The sequence below is a fragment of the Arachis stenosperma genome, chromosome 2 (genome assembly GCF_014773155.1).
Source record: "Arachis stenosperma cultivar V10309 chromosome 2, arast.V10309.gnm1.PFL2, whole genome shotgun sequence".
In the NCBI taxonomy this organism is placed as follows: domain Eukaryota; kingdom Viridiplantae; phylum Streptophyta; class Magnoliopsida; order Fabales; family Fabaceae; genus Arachis; species Arachis stenosperma.
Window position 1 is genome coordinate 120,640,748 of NC_080378.1, and position 20,151 is coordinate 120,660,898.

The 20,151-nt window shown below is 26.9% G+C and overlaps 2 protein-coding genes and 1 pseudogene across 2 annotated transcripts; all 3 read right to left on the reverse strand.

The window, feature by feature from the left end:
- Positions 1-6,094: 6,094 nt before the first annotated feature.
- LOC130962330 (late embryogenesis abundant protein ECP63) lies at positions 6,095-7,773 on the reverse strand. Its single transcript, XM_057888546.1, has 4 exons — positions 7,413-7,773; positions 6,967-7,152; positions 6,609-6,862; positions 6,095-6,363 (listed from the first exon to the last, which is right to left on the reverse strand). The coding sequence occupies exons 1-4, from the start codon at positions 7,744-7,746 to the stop codon at positions 6,121-6,123; spliced, it is 1,017 nt and encodes a 338-aa protein (XP_057744529.1). The 5' UTR covers positions 7,747-7,773; the 3' UTR covers positions 6,095-6,120.
- A 1,089-nt stretch (positions 7,774-8,862) lies between these two features.
- Positions 8,863-12,883, reverse strand: LOC130963641 (probable glycosyltransferase At5g03795). Its single transcript, XM_057889746.1, has 5 exons — positions 12,572-12,883; positions 11,462-11,691; positions 10,424-10,772; positions 10,087-10,216; positions 8,863-9,398 (listed from the first exon to the last, which is right to left on the reverse strand). Exons 1-5 carry the CDS (start codon positions 12,881-12,883, stop codon positions 8,863-8,865), a joined length of 1,557 nt encoding a protein of 518 aa, XP_057745729.1.
- A 2,196-nt stretch (positions 12,884-15,079) lies between these two features.
- On the reverse strand, positions 15,080-18,837 carry LOC130960850 (probable glycosyltransferase At5g03795; annotated as a pseudogene).
- Between the last annotated feature and the right edge of the window lie 1,314 nt (positions 18,838-20,151).

A 20,151-nucleotide genomic window follows, 5' to 3' on the forward strand; every position in this document is an offset into this window, starting at 1 on the left:
AAGTATTATTATTATTTAATAAATATTTTATGTTCAAAATATTATTTATTTAATTATTTTAACTAACTTATAATTTTATTTTTATTGTTATGTTATTGTTGGCTTTTTAAAATATTGTTAAGACTTGTTATGTCATTGTTGATTATTTAAAATTTGATGTTGAAACTTGTTATATGTATTTAACTTTTTTAATTTATAAAACCGCAAATCCAATCCAATCCAAACCGCTTGAAATTGGATCGGATCGGATCGAATTTTTTTAAAATATCATCCAATCTAAACTGTACCACAAGTAAAATTAGTGTTCGAATCGGATGAGTTTTTGACTCAAAATCGATCCTAACCTCACTGCGAACACCCATGAATTAGTCTCTGTGCAAAAAAAAAATCAATATTATTTTTTATTGGCACAGAGACTAATTAATCCAAAAAAAAGATATCATAAATTGGGTTGGGTATTTTTTTTATCAAAAGTCTCATAGTCCTTTTGAAGTAACTATCAGAAACTGGATGGGATATTCATTTAAAATAAAATAAAATAAAAATAACATTAATTCAATTATCTATATAAAATATAAAATATATTTTAAAAATAAATTAAATTATACTTATATTTATATATAAATATATAATAATTAATTTGATTGTAAAATTTTAAAATATTAAAAAATTTATTTATGAATTAATTCAAATATAAAATTATATTTTTTGAGTATAAAATTAATTTTTATAAATTATTATAGATAAAAGATTATTTTGACATTAGTATTTTTTGTATTTTTAAATTAAAAAAACTTAAATATATAATTAATTAATTACAACTGTGTTTTTATTTAAGTATCAAAATATCTAATATACTAATAGTAAAATTTTATATAAATTTAATTAATCTGACCTGGAAGTCCATAAAAATGTAAGAGCCTATGAGGATTTTTTTCATTTACAAATTTTAAATTCAAGACTTTTAGAATGGATTTTTTATATAAATTAATTAAATATTTTATTTACATATATATAATTTAAATGGTATTTACAAATTTAAATTTTATTATTTATCTATTTATAATATAGTTAAGATATCAACATATTTTTTTAATCCATCTTATGTTAGTTTTTTTTTAAGGATTTATATGAATACTCTAGAAATTGAAAATAGATTGTATATTTGTACATTTTTTTTATTTGATTATTTTCTACCATAACAATAAATGTAAAAGTGAAAAATCAATTACTATTTTGCATATATAAAGTAATTGTAGTAGTGAGACCATGAGCGTAAAAATTAACAACTCTTGGGTGTGTGTCAGTGTGTGTATTTATATATTTGGTAATAATATATCAAATTAGATATTAGCATTAAAGAGTTTTATATCCAAAATGGAGAAACCAAATTCTTTCCAAAATCCATAAAATAAATAACGTATTGCCAGATTTTTCTTGTCAAATGATGAACATGTATGTTGCATGATGATGAGTAAAATATCGTTTTTTAATATTTAGGGTAAATTTTAAAATTGTTTTCAATATTTAAATTATTTTATTTAAATTTTTAATAATTTAAAATTATTTTAATATTATTCTGTTATTAATAATTTATTTCTTATTTTAAATATTTTTATTCTAAATTTTATTATTTTTATCTTATATAATTTAATTTATTATAATTTTTTATATGTTAAATCTTCTTAATATTTAAATTATATTCTATACATATTTAATTTTATTTTTAGTTTCGAAAATTGAACGATAAAATAATAAATTTAGAAGTTATTGTGCGCCTTTTATTTATTTATTTTTGTTTATCTTCCTTTCTATAGGAATCATAAACAATTATATACAATAATACTTATGCATAAATTATGTTCTATATTCTTTTAATAATTTTTTCTTACTTTTTACTAAAATGATGAATTATGATTATTGTTGTACTCATATAAGGTGTAATATAGTATTAGAAAAAAATAAAAAATTATTGAGTTTTATCAATGTAATTTATAACTTTTACACTGATATATTAATTGAATAACAAATTATTATTAATAAATGTCTATAACAAAATTATTTTAGCATAAGTGGTACAAATTAATTGAAAAAAAATATTATTTTATTTTACTTTAATCTTTTAAAATAATCTTAATATTATTTTGTTGCTAGTAATTTATTTACGGAATTAATAATAAAAATATTAAAATAATAAAAATTTAAATAAAACGATTTAAATATCAGATATAATTTTAAAACTTACCTAAAATGTGAAAAAAAAAAAATCCTAAAGTTTACTCTATACAGAACTTCCCTATTTATTACCTCATGTGTAACGATTTGATTTGATTTGATTACGCAATGATAGATGCACTGTTGTCAATGTATTATTTCCTAATATTTTTATGTTAATCTTTTTTAACTTTACCTAATATTCGTTCCACCAAACTAATATAATATATAATATATAATAGTAATAAAAATAATGGTAATTTTAAAGCGTATATCTTTTAATTTATTTCTATTCTAATTGAGCATTAAAAATATTGTTATGATTTCGTTTGCACCTAATTGATTAAGCTCCTAATTTGACTCTTCATTATATTATTATATTATTAATATTAGTTATGCCTTTTACTGTTTTTCCTTTTTAAATGAAGAATCCGATTTTTGATAATTATTTTGAAAAGACAATAAAGTCTTTAAAAAAATATCTAATTTAATTTCTAATCTTTTTTTTAAAATTGATTAATCTCTGTGTTAAAGAAAAAATATTAATTTTTTAATATAAAAATTAATTAATCTTATAAAAATAAAATTCAAAAATCAAATTAAATATTATTTTTTGTCAAAAATTTTATTATTTTTTAAGATAATTATCAGAAACTATTTTAAATTTTCTCTTAAATGAATGAAATCAATTAGTTTAATTTGTCTCTTCTTTTTGCATCATTCATTTATTATCTTGTGGACACAAAAAAATACGAAGAAAGGTGGGTATAAGGTACGGTATAAATTAGGAGAATGATAATTAATGCCACTCTTCAAATTCGATAACATGTCTCAATTATTAAAATAATATCATAAAATAGAATAATTTCATTACTACTTGTATAGTTAGGAGTTATTTGGTTTAGGAGGTCAAAGCCTAAATGGAATTGTTTTCTTACTCCATCCACAAAAATATTTGAAAAGAGACGGTAAGGACAAACTCTCTCACTCATGTTCAGGTAAGGTTAAAGATAAGATCAGAGACATTATTAATATCCATATTTATCTGTATGAAATGTATTATTATAAAATATATTCAACTAACTTGTATCTTAAGAATGTATATTAAAATTACAAAACAAAAAAAAATATGTTAAAATTTTTTATTAACAATAATCTTATAATGTATTAAATAATTGGTGTGAAAGATTATTATAAACTACGAATATATGTAGGAGTTGTTTCGCCTATAGTAACAGGCGTCGCTTGAATTCGAATACGATCATATTAGATATAATCAGAATCTCTATTTGTATTAAAATTATTGAATTAGATTAGATTTAATATTTTTTATTTTTAAGTTTAAATTTAATCCGATCTTATCGGATATATTCATAAAATATAAAAATATTTTTAAAAATTTATTTTTACTAAAAAAATATTAATAAAATTTTTTTATCTTTTTAAATATATTTATTTTTAAATAATATTAAATATATTTTTTTTAAATAATAAAATTAAAATAATATAATATATATGATAATTATTAGTTAAAATAAAATATAAGAAAAATATTTATTTATTTAATTTATTTATATTTTTACAAATCTGGATATGCATATCGGATATGTAAATACCTACTTAAAATACGCAATCCAATTCTATAAATGTGCGAATTAGATCCAATCCAATCTGATAGTCTTGCGAATTAGATCTATATATTTACAATTTTTGGATCGAATTCGGATAAATACCACAGATTTACGAATCAGATCTGACTCATAAACACCTTGATAAATAACAAAGATCGCTTAAATTAATTACTTGAATTGTTGGAAATCAATTAAAAAATTTTAAATTGCGAAAGAAAATTTTGTATTGTGAACAAATGGTCGGACACCAAAAAAATATTAAATCAAAAAGAAATTAAATCCATATATATCCCCTACGAGCTATATATGAAGAAACCAATATTTGTTGACAAAAATCAATGTTTGCATGAGTTGGGAATATTGAAGAGTCCAAATCATGAATGAATATGCTGGGCTGGGAGTTAGGACAGTAAGACATGTGCATATTCTTGGATGCCTTATTTCTCTATATATACAAGAATATACACTACCAATAACACACTATAATTTAGTACTATGGTCAATTTTTTCAAATTATTATATATTTTCTTGTTACTAGTCATCAAAGACTTAAAAAAAAGCTATATTAGAAAAACGGTAATTTGAGCCTAAAATAATAACCCTAATTGTCATGTTCAATAATATTGTTAACTAAGCGTAGTGAATTTTGTAACAATTTAATATTTTTCTTGACGTCAAATATATATTTATATGTATAATTACATATTCGTGTCATCATCTCTTTTGTAAATTTTGAGCAGTCAAAAGAATAATTAAAAAATTGCAGGAAAAAAATGTTGTGTAATACATTAATATAAATCTAAGTTAGTATATTTCACAAGTGTAATACATAACACAAATCATAAGTACTGATTTGTATAAAAAGAAATTGTTATTTATGATTTTATAAATTATAATTTTTTAAAAAATTAAAAAGTTTAGAATCATAATTTACAATTTTTAATTATTTTTGTTTTATTTAAAATTGTCATTCATAATTTTTATTATCTTTTAAATATTTTATCTTATTTAAAATCATTACTCACTATTTATTTTCTTTATCCAATACTTTTCATATAGCTGTATAAATAGAAAAAATTGAGATTTTACATAAAATCAGAAAAATAAACTAAGTATATAAAATATAAAATTTTAACAAGATTTATATCGTAAAATCAATAGAATTAATATAAATTTTATAAAATCAATTATTCATTTAAAATCATAATATCAAAAAAATTTTATTACATGAATTGTAACATTAGCCGAAAAGGAACACTATTTTGTGGAGTTGTACTACACCAACCCTTGATTTTCTTTTTTCTTTAGGGTACATTTGTACTACATCGTTGACTAGGGTCGCACTATTCTTTTTCCACGACAACAATAATGAATTGTACACATGAAATAAAATAAAATAAAATAAATTTAAAACTTATCCATTTATCTTCGGTTCTTCACCAAGTTTGTTAAAGCCTGTATCATTCTAATTAAGTACTATATAATCACATGAACACGTGTATCGTGCATTATTTTGCATCATGATTAATTGTTTAGATTGGTGTTATTTATTAGGTACCGAGATAATGAGATGATGAATGACAATGTGTTGTGTTGTAATAAGAAGTGATGTTAGGAACAACAAATTGGACACATCAAACTAAAAAGTGCTGTAAAGTTATCTAAGACGGTTCTGAAGTACATGCCATGTCTTTGCCGCTTCAATGGGACTGTTCAAGATTTTCTACTATTTTGATCAATAATGAAAATTTAAAAAACCAAATTGAACATTACCTCTTTGGTTTTTCTAGCCATCAATTTGGAAAAAATTCTTGGGATTACAATAATTTTTTGGTCATGGAAATGTTGATCTTTCAACTACATAAAGAAATTATCAAGCAGAGAAGATTACCTTTGATAATAAAAAAAAACAGAAACTCCGAAGAAAACATTCCACTGCCAAAAGAAAAGAATAATAAAACCCTTAATGGGCCTAACAGAGGCCCAATATTTAAGCAAAAGAAAAGAATAATAAAACCCTTAATGGGCCCAAGAGGCCCAATATTAAAGCAAAAGATAACACGTCTTTACCATTCATTGTTTTTAAATTTTAACAAACACTCCTTATTTCTTAATTAGTCTCTTAAACAAAATAAAATAAAACTGATCTGTAGATAGCATGCCATAATAAAGGAAATTAAACAAAGCAAAGTATTATTCTACAATAATAATTTTATTACAAAAGTAATTATTATTTATATACAGTGTAGAGTGTAGTAGTATTATTTTCATTGTTTTACTTGGAAACTTCATCGTCGCCGTCGACCCGTCCGACGTCGTTGAAGGCCTGTCCTGTCATCTGGTCAGATGCTTTCAGGGCTTCGGCCACCGCAACCGGTCGCGTCTTTTGCAATCTCACTGTTGACGGCTTGTCTCCGGCGGCGGCGGTTTCCAGATCTCTGTTGTATCCTCCTCCACCTTCCACCTTCAGCTCTTCCATTTTCCTCCTTGCTTCTTCCTCTGCTCCGCTCAAGTTTTCCTTCACTCATAATCAAAACATCATTATATTACTCAGCAAATATATCATAAAAATTGATAATTGAGAGCAGTTACATAAAAATTTAGTAGTTAAATCAGCCAAATACTGACTCTCAACTATTAACTGCACCAACTAAAATAATAGTTGACAATTAATTTTTTTTTAATTGAAAATAGTTATCATATTTCTTATATTTGACCATAGTAGTTCAAAATTCTTTTAAAAAGATGAACAAAATTGAAGACCTTGGTCTTGTCCTTAGCTTGGGTGGTTTTGTGCTTTGCTGCCTCAGCAGTTTCTGAAGCCTTGTTCTTTGTTCCTTCCTTCATATCATAAGCTTTGTCCTTCGTTTCTTCAAATCTCTCTGCACTCTTCTGCTTTGTTTCTTCTTTCTTGCCTCCCAAGAAACCCATCGCCCTCTCCTTCAGCTCCCCAAGCTTCCCCACCGTGGTGTCCTTCCCTTCCTTCGCCTTCTCCGAAGCATAATCTCTGTACTCACCTATGTCCAACACCCTCATCAATCATTCTTAAATTTCCAATTTTAAACATCTCATTATGCTAAAACATTATTGAACCATATACTTAAGTATTAGTATTACTTACCACCCTTTTCCACTGTCTTGTCCTTGGCTTCCTTAGCCTTATCCATGGTTGCATCTTTAGCTTCCTTGGCTTTTTGAGATGCAGCATCTTTTGTTTCTTTTGCTTTCTGTGATGCATAATCTGTGTATTCACCTGCCTTTTCCATTGTAGCATCTTTTGATTCTTTTACCTTTTCAGCTGCATAATCTAATATTATTTCAATTAGTCTATAAATAACACTAAGATGCATTGTTTGTGTCTTGTTTTTCTTATACATTGTTTGACATATTCTATTAATTTCAGACTAAAATTTACTACAATTAATCAAATTACTACAATTAAGGGCATCGTTGGTGTTACCTATAAGTATATGAAAATTAAATAAAAGACGTATTGAAGGAAAAAATCTGAATTCTAAAGCAGAAACAAAATTAGAATTAACCATCTAAATATATTCATGAACTTACCAGCTTGTTCCTTTGTATAATCTTTTGCATTCTTAGCTTTTCCAATAGAGATATCTCTGACTTCACCAGCACCAAATCCTCCCAATTCTTCACCTGTATTTGTTGTAGTTATATCTGATGATGCTGCATTTGTAGTAGTGTTGTCTCTTTTGCCAACAACAGCATCTTTAGCACTTTCATATGTGTCATGAACTGCTCTTAGCACTGAACCAATTACACCTGGCTTTTGTTGTTGTTGTTCATCATGATCATGGTTTCTAGCTTTGTTAACTTCTTCAAGATCTTTTGCAGTTTGTTCAGCGCTTTCTTCCTTCAATTGTTCCCTTGACTCCATGATTGATGATGCTAATAATCACTCAAATAATTTGTAATGGATGTGAAAGAATTAAGGTGGTGTTTGATAATTTATATGATAAGATTATGAGGATAGTATAGGAAGATTTGTGACGGTTGGTGTGAGTGGACACGTGTTAATAGAATAGAGAACCACGTGGAAGGAAGGGTAATGACACGTGGCAACCATGCTTAGGAGGTTTGACACGTTGTGTTTGAGAAGTAACATGACATATTCTACATTGTTCTCACTTCTAAGAATTCTTAAGGCATTATTATTATTATAAACATAGATGCCCTCTTATGTTTGGAAACCTGAGAGGATGAGAGTTGTAAAGTCCACGTGGCAATTTGTTAAAAAAAAAAGGAAAAGAAAGCAATGAGTTTCATACTTTATAGTCAAACCGGTTCTGCTAACCAAAGTATAATGGTAAAAATTCAGGTGCAGTCAACTTTACGTGAAGTTTATAACTGAAAATCGTTAAATTATTTAATTGATTTGACTAAATTTTTGTCTAACAATTCTCAAGTATTAATTTTACGTATCTCAACTATTAATTTCACATATTTAACTTTATGTGAAGTCAACTTCACGTGTTTAACTTTACGTAAAGTTTATAACTGAAAGTCGTTAAATAATTTAATTGATATGACTAAATTTTTATCTAACAACTCTAACAACTTTCAACTTCACGTGAAGTCTGACTCTACGCGTAAAAACTTTACGTGAAGTCGACTTTACATATTTAACATGAATTTTACGCGTAAAATCGACTACACTTAAATTTTCACCTATCTAATTTGAAATTGGAAGAGTTTGATTTCGGAAGAATTACTCATGATATAAATATGAAATTATCATTGTGGACTAACACATATTTGTCATTAATTATAATTATATTAACTATTTTATGTAATATGACTTGATAATAAAAATAAAATTATATATTATATTTTATTTCATCAATTTAATAAGAATAAAATCAAACATTTTTTTTATTTTTGTTTAGAATTGTATAAATATTACATTCAATATAAATAGTAATTTTAGGAGTTTGGTTCTTGATATACCATAATCACATTTTGTTAGGATAATTGGCAATATAAACAATTTGAATTAATCATCATAAATTCTAATGTTTAATCTCCTAAGCCAAACTGAATGAAGTATCATATGGAAGACATCAAATCTTTTAGGAGGATAATGCACTTCAAAGTGTCTCCTAATGTTGTCCACTCTCCTTTGCATCCTTATATATTGTCTTGAAGAGATGTTTGTTAGAATCTCCTTCAATTTTGGAATGTCTCTTGAAGAAACTTCAACTGAAAAAGACTTCCAATTCAAGACATCACTAAATGGAGGGACATAGTGGTCAGAAATAAGCACAGGAACACAACCTGTGTAAATTGCCTCAACTACCCTTGGGCTTGCCACCTCATACCCACTAGGGCAAAGACAAAACTTGCTCTTTCTAAGCATACCATAGTAGGAAACCCCCTTTGGAAGGTACTTGTGGACTTGAATATCTTCATCCTTGTTCTCCCAATGCTCAAGTATAATGGGCCTAATGGGCCCATGAACCCCACCGGCAAAGAAGGCCAAAATTGAGCGTTTAGATGCGGAAGGCCCACCAAGAAAACCATCTATTGTACCTGCATTTTTACAAAGATTTTCAGGAGTCTTTGGTGTATCAATAGTATTTTTATTACAGTGGAAATTCAAGTGCAGTCAACTTCACTTAGGCTGCGTTTGTTTTTGAGAACAGGACAGGACAAGACACTGAGAACAGGATATGACAAAACACTGATGGATAGAGACACAAAATTGTGTTCTTGTATTCTGTTTGGTGATAAACTATAACAAATTATAAAAATCTAATTTATTCTATTTTTTTTTCATTAAAAAAATTTGAAATAAAAAAAATATAATAATAAAAAATATAATTATGAAAATTAATAAGAATAATGAAAGAAAAAAGAAAAAATAAGTTGTGTTTCTTGTTAGTGTCTCAGTGTCCTTCCTGTCAGGATAGACACAAAATACACTAATTCAGTGCCTCTGGACACACTATCTCTGTCCATGTCTCCTCTGCCAAATACGATTTTGTATCTCAGTGTCTTGTCTCTGTAAACAAACGCAGCCTTAAAGTTGATAACTGATAGTCGTTATATGAAAATTTAGTCAAATCACTCAAATTATTTAACGGCTCTCAGCTATCAACTTCACGTGAAGTTGACTGCACCTGAGTTTTCACCACTCACCTATTTTGATTGAAATTAAGTGAAAAGTGACTATAATTGAAAATTACTAAATTACTAATGATGAGAATAACCTAATAACCTGTTTGGAGATTGATTTCAGGAAGAGAAACATCTTTTGTAGGGTTGAATCCTTCAGAGGTGTTGGCATTGCACAATACACGGATAGAGTTCTTGTATAAGTAAGGAATAGAGAATGAAGTCTCTGGCCCCTAAAAAAATTTGAATAATCAATCTCAACATTATTATCATTTTGTGTATTCATATGCATCTAAGATCATCATAGAACTAATATGATCACATTATGAATAAAGATGTAATTCAGGACTCGATCATTGGTGATTAGACAGTCATTTTCTCACTTTACCAACCTTCTTATTTTAAAGGAACTAGTTTCGAATCGAGTTAGACCTACTTACCCAATCATGGCAAGAAAGCATGAAATGATCAGCACCAATGCTTCGATTCCAATAAGGATATCTTCCAGCAATGAGATTGATATAATCCTTTACAGTTGTTCTTATGGGGCCGAAATCGCGCGAGTTCCTCTCGTACACAAATCGGACCATCATTACTACACTGAAGGGAAGGAAGAACACATGAGCTTTCTTAGGATCCCTTGTTCGAAATTGCTCATTCATCTCAATAGCATGGATGAAATTACCCTCCATTGAGTATATGCTTTTGCATGGTCCATTATGAAAAATTGGAGGCTCCCCTTCTTTATAGACAAATACTTTGAATTGTTTCTCCATTTCTAAATAGCTCCTACATACCATAACAATGATATTTAATATAACCAGTGATGATCACTTAGTACTAATCAATGTTTATAACATAGTTACTCATCATAATTTCTTAATGGATTGTTTAGAAACAACAACGAGACGGATAGGGATGGGTTTTCACACTACTGACTCCACCCCGCCCTACCTTATCTTATATAGACTCCGTCCTGTTACTACCAGCGAGTATGAGTTGTACTACCTAGTATTATTCACTAGGAATTACAATCAATTTGAGTTGATTGAGTGGTCAACTCACTCATCTGCTTAAGCAAGTTTTCGGGGGTTCGAATCCCATTTTAATACATGCAGCAATCCATTGACCAGCAATAAACCTTTAAATGAAATTCAGATTCACGACGGATTAGTCTTTGTCCTGTCGGGCTAGGGATGCCATAAGCAACCAAAAATAAAAATTCACTAGGAATTCCTATGGCCCATTAGTTTGCCCTTGAAATACTCCCTAGTATTATTTATAACAATAGTAATTAATATCTAACTATCACTTAAAATAAAATTTCTTGGTTTGATAAGCAAGTATATATAAACATTACACTTCGAATTAATTATTATAAGTTAAGGGCATTTTGGTTAATAAACTTCTGATAATACTTTCTTAATTAGTGTACAAATAATTAAAGTGAGACATATTATGATTACTAAATATGTTACCTGTGAAATGCTTTGGCATTCCTATAGACTGGACCTATTGGAACATAGTCTTGATCAAGTGTTTGATTCCAATTTCTTGCATCTCTAATAGCAGCTCTAGCTTGTAGCAAACCTGCTTCAGTTCTATCTAAGATGCTGAATTTTCTTTGGGGAACAACATAAGATTCATTCAAAGGAGCTGAACTTGCCCAAGTTTTTGAGATGTCATGATCAACTACCTCAGTTTGGTTCTGTTCCCAAAAAGGAAAAACGAAAAAAGAAAAAAAAATGAGTAATCATCTTTAGTGAATTATAAATAAACTGTTAATGTTAACATATATTTTTCAAAATTATAAAATTTAATATAATTTTATATATTAATAAATGTTTGTATTGATTTTTATTACATTTATGTTATTGAAGTAATTCTAAAAATTAAAAATAATTTTACCAAACAGAATTTTTATAACTTAATAGGTATAGAAATTCACTTTTATTATGATTTATCAAACATACATTATATAATTTTTGAAAAGCTATTTAAAAAAACGGTAATATTAGGGAGACAAGGAAAAGAAAAAGTCAAAACTTGTCTTATGTAGTATTTATTAATTGTCGCATTTACAATAAATGCTAAATAAGGCAAGTTATGCCTATTTATGGCTCCATTTCTGTTAAAAAAACACTAGCTTTAATATAATAAACTACTTTTTAAAAACCAAAATTTTACCAAATTGAGAGTAAGATTATATTGCTAGATACAAAATGACCGGGGATGCATTTTCTTACTTTCCCTTGAACAAAATTAAGAAATTAAACTTAAAATCAAGAGTAATTTAAAACTAATATTACTATTATACTTTGAATCTATGCATGTTGACTCATTGTTAACACATCAACAAATAATAATGGTTGGCTCTATACATTTGAAATTTCAAAAACTTAAAACAAAGCATACTTGCAACAACTTCATTATTCTTCAAAGATCAAATTGAAACATCAATCAACCCTTACAACTAGACTATGCTTAATAGCTAAAGTCCTAAACATATACCATGTTCTAGTAAAAGATTTTTTTTTTAATAAGAAAAAGAAATTCAAAAAAAGGGAAAGAAAAGAAAGAGATCTTACATATTGTTCCGGAAGAGAAAGTGGTGGAGGAGAGAAGTAAGAGAGGTTATTGAAGAAAGACATGTGATGATCATCAAAGGCATGCATAGTTTTGTTATCATCACTATTGTTGATGAATAAAGAAGAAGAATTAGGAGAAGAAGGAGGAGTTATAGAGCTCCAAAGTAGTGGCACCAAGGTATTATTATTATTATTATTATTACTTGGACCATTCAGAAAAGCAAAAGTAAGTGCCATAACCATTACAAGAGGAACAACCATCAACAACAATGGCTTCAATGATGAAGAACCACACCAATAACAAAAACCCATTATTGTAATGATGATTTGATTTCAAAGTTGAAGCCTTTTTGGGATTTCAGAATCTGGGCATGCATGATTTTAATTTAATCCTCCCTTCTTTTCATGTTACAGCTGCCTCTTCTCTGTGGCTTCAGTTACAAATGTACACATGGCAGCAGAAACTCATGCATGCAATTAACTCTCTCTCTCTCTCTCTCTTTGATATCTCCCACTATTAGAGTATTCCAAATCCGATTTTGAGTGCATTTGAATTCTATTTAAAAGTTTATTGTAGATTAATAAATTATTATATATATAAAAAAAATTAAATTTTTATATTTATTTAAAAAGACGAATAAGATTATCATTTAAATCAATTAAGTTAATTTCACTTCTTATTTTATGTATTTTTAAATATAACAACGGGTATAATTGCCACAAAAGTGATCGGTCACAAAATTTTGATTTATAGTAATATTTTAGCGATTTAAAAAAATCGCCACTAATTGTTTAGCAACTTTTTATTTTAAAACGATTATTCAACTACCATTATATATTTGGCGGCAGCTAAAAACTGCCATTATCTGACTCTAAAACTGCCGCAATATGTTAGAATTCTTGTAGTTAGCGAAGCTAGCATCGGGTCCAAAACTATTGATTAGTAATATTTGATGGCTTAAATTTTCTGGCGACAAAAACCTTGAATTTATCGAAACATATACAGGATCCAAAACCGAGAATAGGGTTTAATTCGTGCCAGTTTGGGGTGGCTCATATATTAAGATCATAAGATGAGTGGCATTATTATGTGTGTGTGTGAAATCTATAGTGGAATTCTTCATTGGTAAAGAAACTTGAAGATTTTGATATACTAATATGAATGGTGGTTGAATTTGTATATCTTCCATGCGATTCTAGAATCTAGATGATGTTTGACTCAAATTTTAAATTAAAATGTTGGATTGATTCATTTTCCTATTTTTAAGAGACTTGACTATAACTTAAAAAGGAAATTAAATTTAAAAAATATTTGAATGAAATCTGGAAAAAAAAATAGTTATAATAATAAGAAACTGTTAATGATTAGGTAGGACTGAATTTAATATTTAGATATTTTAGCATAAATTAATTTGGATTATATGAATAACTTATAAAAACCGAAAATAAATATTATTATTAGAAATTTGAATAATATTATGCATTTATATTTTTATATAAACTAAATCTAATTAAATTATTAATAAAATTTAAAAAAATAATATTATATATTCAAATTTTTTTATAAATTAAATCTAATTAAATTCAACAACATCTAATTCGACCAAACTTAAATGTGGTTCCATAAAAAGAACAAGGGACTCTTAATTATTATTTTTCTTTTCATATTAACTCAAATTTAAAATAACTTCTTAAAAAATATATTTGACTAATATAGATATCGCTCCTTTTAATAGTCAATATACGAGAAATTGTAAGATGCAGTTGTGCATATGAACAATTTGGATAAGATCATTCCAAATTGTATTTACATAAAAGAAAAAAAATTAACTATTAAATTAGTTATTATATATATATATATATATATATATATATATATATATATATATATATATTATTTTAGTTTTTTTTATATTTTAATATATATTTTATATTGATGGTTAATTTTAGAAGTATTCATAAATTAGATCATATTCAATATTTAAATATTGGTGATTTTTTTTTTTTACTTTTTACGGTATCTTTCAATCCGACAGACCAGAAACTAATTCGATGCGGTACTGAGTTTTATTTAAGAGTTTGCTACTGGCAAATGGATTGCTGTATGCACAAAACGGGATTTAAATCGACACTTACTTAAACAGACTAGTGAACTAACCACTTAGACCAACCCAATTTAGTTACCATCCGTAATATTTATCTGCATCTAATCTGCAAGATGATCGAATCCACACTCTAACTGAATCGATTCACTCACATCTGTATTTACGGATTCAATTCGCATATCCATACTAAATAATAAATCAATAATATATACATTTTATTTATATTTAAATTTGATTAATCATGATTATTTATATATATTGTATCATTTTAAATAAATAATCTTTTTTATCCTTGTGTCTCTATATTTCTATTTTTATACATACATCATATTCATATCATTGATATTGAGAAACATAAGATCCAAAACAAAATAGAATTTAAGATATTTATACAATAATGACAACAAACTCTTATTTATTAGGGTGAGAAAGATTCAACATACTCAAATTATATAAACTTCTTGGCTATCTATCTAATTAATGATCATGAACTTTAATGTTCAATCTTCTAAGCCAAACAGAATGAAGAATCATATGAAAGACATCATATCTCCTAGGTGGATAATGTACCTCAAAATGTCTCCTAATTTGTCCCACTCTTCTTTGCATCCTTATATACTTCCTTGGAGAAACACTCATAAGAATTTCCTTCAATTTTGGAATATCCTTCAAAGAAACCTCAATTGAGAAACTCTTCCAATTCAATACTTCACTAAATGGAGGGACATAATGGTCAGAAATTAACACAGGAACACAACCGGTGTAAATTGCCTCAACTACCCTTGGGCTTGCAACCTCATACCCACTAGGGCAAAGACAAAACTTACTTTTTCTAAGCATACTATAATATGAAACACCCTTTGGAAGGGTCTTGTAGAGTTGAATATCTTTATCCTTGTTGAACCAATGATCAAGGAGAATGGGCCTAACGGGCCCATGACTCCTACCTGCATAGAAGGCCAAAATGGGCCTTTGTGATGGTGATGGCCCACCAATAAAATCATCTATTGAGCCTTTTAGGAGATTGATTTCTGGAAAAGAAACATCCTTTGTGGGATCTCTCTGAGGTGTTGGCATTGCATAGCACACGGATGGAATTCTTGTGTAGGTTTGGAATGGCAAATGATATCACAGGACCCTGAAATTAAAATGAAATCAAACAAACATGTGTAAAAAAAAAAAAAGAAAAAATTCAGGTACAGTCGAGGACTTCACGTGAAGTTGATAGTTGAGAGTTGAGAGCAGTTAGATGAAAATTTAGTCAAATCAGTCAAATCATCTAACGACTATTAGTTATCAACTTCATATGCAGTTGCTGCACATGAGTTTTCAAAAAAAAAAAATTTATTTATTACATTATGTCTTAGGAATTCTCCTTCCTTATCTATCTCACTATACTTCGAAATGAGACTAGTCTCTGTTTCCAATAGCAATTATTAAAAAAAAATAAAGAAAACTCACTTAGATAATTAAATAATAATAATTAGCGACAACAAAAATATTTAGTAACAAAAAAAAATTTTAACCAAAATTAGCAAAAACTTATTTTATTTAGTATTATTAATTACAGTAGAAATTAATAAATAATAAATAAGATAAATTTTGACTTTTTTTTGTCTCCGTAATATTACCTTAATACAAATAGTAGTCTTGAGAAATTAAATGAAATAACATATTGCTAGAAGAATCAATTATAATGATATTTTTCAAGTCAAATTAATTAAATTCTTAACTAATAATAATAATAAAATCTAAAGAATTAGAGTGAGGTAGTTAATTACATACCCAATCATGGCAAGAAAGCATGAAGTGATCAGCACCAAGGCTTCTGTTCCAAAAGGGATATCTTGAAGCAATGAGATTGATATAATCAATGGTTGTTCTCTTTATGGGACCAAAGTCAAAGTCAGATTTATACACAAATTTGACCATCATTGTTATACTGAAAGGAAGGAAAAAAACATGTGCTTTTTGAGGATCCCTTGTTCTAAATTGTTCATTAATCTCCATTGCATTGATGAAATGCCCTTCTGATGAATATATGCTTAGGCATGGTCCATTATGAAAAACAGGTGGTTCCCCTTCTTCATAGATGAACACTTTGAATTGTTTCTCCATTTCTAAGTAGCTCCTGCCATTTCAATTTTTATAATTAAAAAAAAAATTTAATTATTATTTTGATTTTTATAATTTCATCAAATTTTCAATTAGGTTCCTATATATTTTTTTTCAATAGGTCTCTATACCATATTAAATTTTGTAACTAAGTCTTTACCATGATAAAAACGTTGAAATTAATAGAATATTCTGTTAAACTATATAGAATATTCAGTCAAGTATTAGACATATTCGTTTTACTTAACGGAATATTCCGTTAATTCCAGCATTTTTATCACAATAGGAACTTAATTACAAAATCTAATATTGTATAGGGATTCAATTAAAAAAAAAATATAAAGACCTAATTAAAAATTTAATGAAACTATAAAGACTGACAGAATAATTAAACCTAAAAAAATACATGTATATTTAAATTAGTCAATAAATCAATCAAAATATATATATATATATTTTCTAACTAATAATCAGTCGCTAGAATAATTAAATTTGTCATATGGTAAAATAATCAAATATATAATAGATAAATAATCAAGTATACTTACAATAATATAATAAAAAATTTAATGAGGTATCAAATAATAGTGAAACTTTAGCATGAGATAGGAAATATCTATGTATTATACATGCTTAAAATTAACCCTAAAGTATATTTTAATTAAATTAAATTATTGTTATTTCACATCCCAATAATAGTTATAACTCTAAAAAAATTTGAGACATAAGAAAATAATGGATTATTAGGTACCTGTGAAATGCCTTAGCATTCCAATACATTGGACCTAATGGAACATAATCTGGATCTTGAGTTTGATTCCAATTTCTAGCTTCTTTAATGGCAGCTCTGGCTTGAATCAGACCAGCTTCTATTCTATCTAACATGCTGAACTCTTTTTTGGGAGGAACAACATGTGATTCATTCAAAGGAGGAAGAGGAACATAATAAGATTCATTCACTTGCCAAGGTTTTGATGACATGTTGAGATCAACTTCATTTTTGTTTAACTGTTCAAATTAAAAGATGCTGCTATTAGTTAACACTTTTTAATTACTGTATCAGTTAATAATATATTTGTTAATTTACTACCTTTGGTTACAAACTAATTGTTATATTTATTAATAATTAATTATGTTAGATAGTGGAAACTCAAGTGACATCGACTTCACGTGAAGTTGATACCTGAAAGTCGTTGGATGAAAATTTAGTCAAATCAGTAAAATCATCTAACGGCTCTCAGATATCAACTTCACGTGAAGTTGACTTCACCTGAGTTTCTACCATGTTAGATACATGTTTTTAAACATTATCCTTTTGATAAAACTTCTTTCTTCTTTATTATCCCCTGCCTCTTTAATAATATGGATATAGTAATTAAGCAAAATATAATTAATTTTTTGTTTATATTTTATTTATAGAATAATTATTTGTGAAAGAAAAACTTTCAAATAGAAAAAAAATTACTTTTGTGGAGGTAATAATAATTAATACCATTTTAAGCTTCTACCTAATTAATTCTACTCTATGTTAATTAATTAATAAAAATAAAAACAATAATTGAAATCAGCAAAGGGGATTAGAAAAATAAATAAATAATTGTCAAGAAAAAAAAAGGACAGAACTCTTACAGATTCATGAAGTGTTGGGGGAGAATATTCATCAGAGATAGACATAGTTTTGTTCTTCTCCTCCTTAGTAAGCATGACATCATCACTTCCACCATTATTGTTTGAAAATGATGAAGAAGATGAATTATTATTATTAGAAGAGGAAGAAAATTTGTGTTTTCCATTTAAGACCAAGGTGGTGGAAACACTTGGACCATGGAAAAATAAAGCAAGAACCATAACAATTACAAGAGGAACCATGAACAACAATAACTTCATGGATGTTGATGATGATGATGAAGAAGAATTTGCCATTGATAGATGAATATTTCAAAAATAAACCCTTTAATTTAGTTTGAGAATTTTTGCCATCATGGACACAAATATAGCTAGAGCTTTCTCTTCTCTTTTTTTTTTCTTTTTTCTTTATATGTTAATTTGTCTTAAGTTATAAATATATATATATATATATATATATATATATATATATATATAGGGCTTAATTTTGCTATGTGTATATTTTTATAATAAATACTATTTTGATATTAGTATTTTTTAAAAATTAAACACGTTTTTTATTTTGTTAATTAAAGGTTTAATTATTCTGTTGGTTTTTATAGTTTCGCAAAATTTTTAATTAGATTTTTGTATTTTTTTTTAGTTGAGTTTTTGCACCAAAATTTTTTTAATTGGGTCCCTATACTTTTCTTTCTTTTTATTTGGGTCCCTGTACTAATTTTTTTTAGTTAGATTTCTATAAAATTAAAGTAATTACTGCTAAGAAAGACCTAATTAAAAAAATTTAATATAGGGATTAATTAAAAGAAAAAAATATAGGAACTTAATTGAAAATTTTGCGAAACTATAAAGACTAACAGAGTAATAAAAAATAATTTGATATAATTAATTACTAACAATTGTATTTTTATATTGATATAAAAATTATTTAGTGTATAAATAATATTTTTATATATGGTTTTGGGGTTTTATCTCTTCTTTGTCCACATTAACTAAGCCATAGCGCAATAGAAAGAGAGTGATAGAGAAACAAAGGATCCAAACAAAGAAAGAGGGCACATAATGTGTTAAAACAACATTGGACTTTCAATTTATGGTTGAAATTTATTTCATCAACATCGTATATAGAGAGAGAGGATAGACATGCAAGAATATGTATATTGGATTCGCCATGCAATTTTCTAGATTTCCTTTTATACCCTTCTGTATGTTTGTCCCATTATCCTTTTTTTATATATTGTGAATGTATGTAATTAAGTGATCTTCGATTCCTTTTGGGTTTTGACAAAAATTCCTAATTGCCAATGGTCCAATACATGTGTCGTTTGCGAAGGTTGTTTAACTACTTCATGTCGTTTGGAAGGCTTGGATTTTATGCATGTGTTTATTATTGATAAATAGTTTTTTTTTAAATTAAAATTGAAATATTTATGAATATACCATACTCGTTTAACTTAAGGCTAATTTTTTTTGTTATAGAAGTAAAAGTGGTGATATACTTTAATATTGTAATTTTTTGTGTTTTTTAAAACTGTGAAAAGTACACAAATCGGAGGGTCCGATTTCTATCGGACGGTCCGATTTCTGTATCTCTAATAAATCAGACCATCAAATTTCTGCTTCTCTAATTAAACGATTCCACATTTGAGAATAACACCCCAACAATCTACATTTTAAAAAAAAACACAACTACTACTTCAATATTAAAAATAAAAAGTTCTCAACTTAATGGTG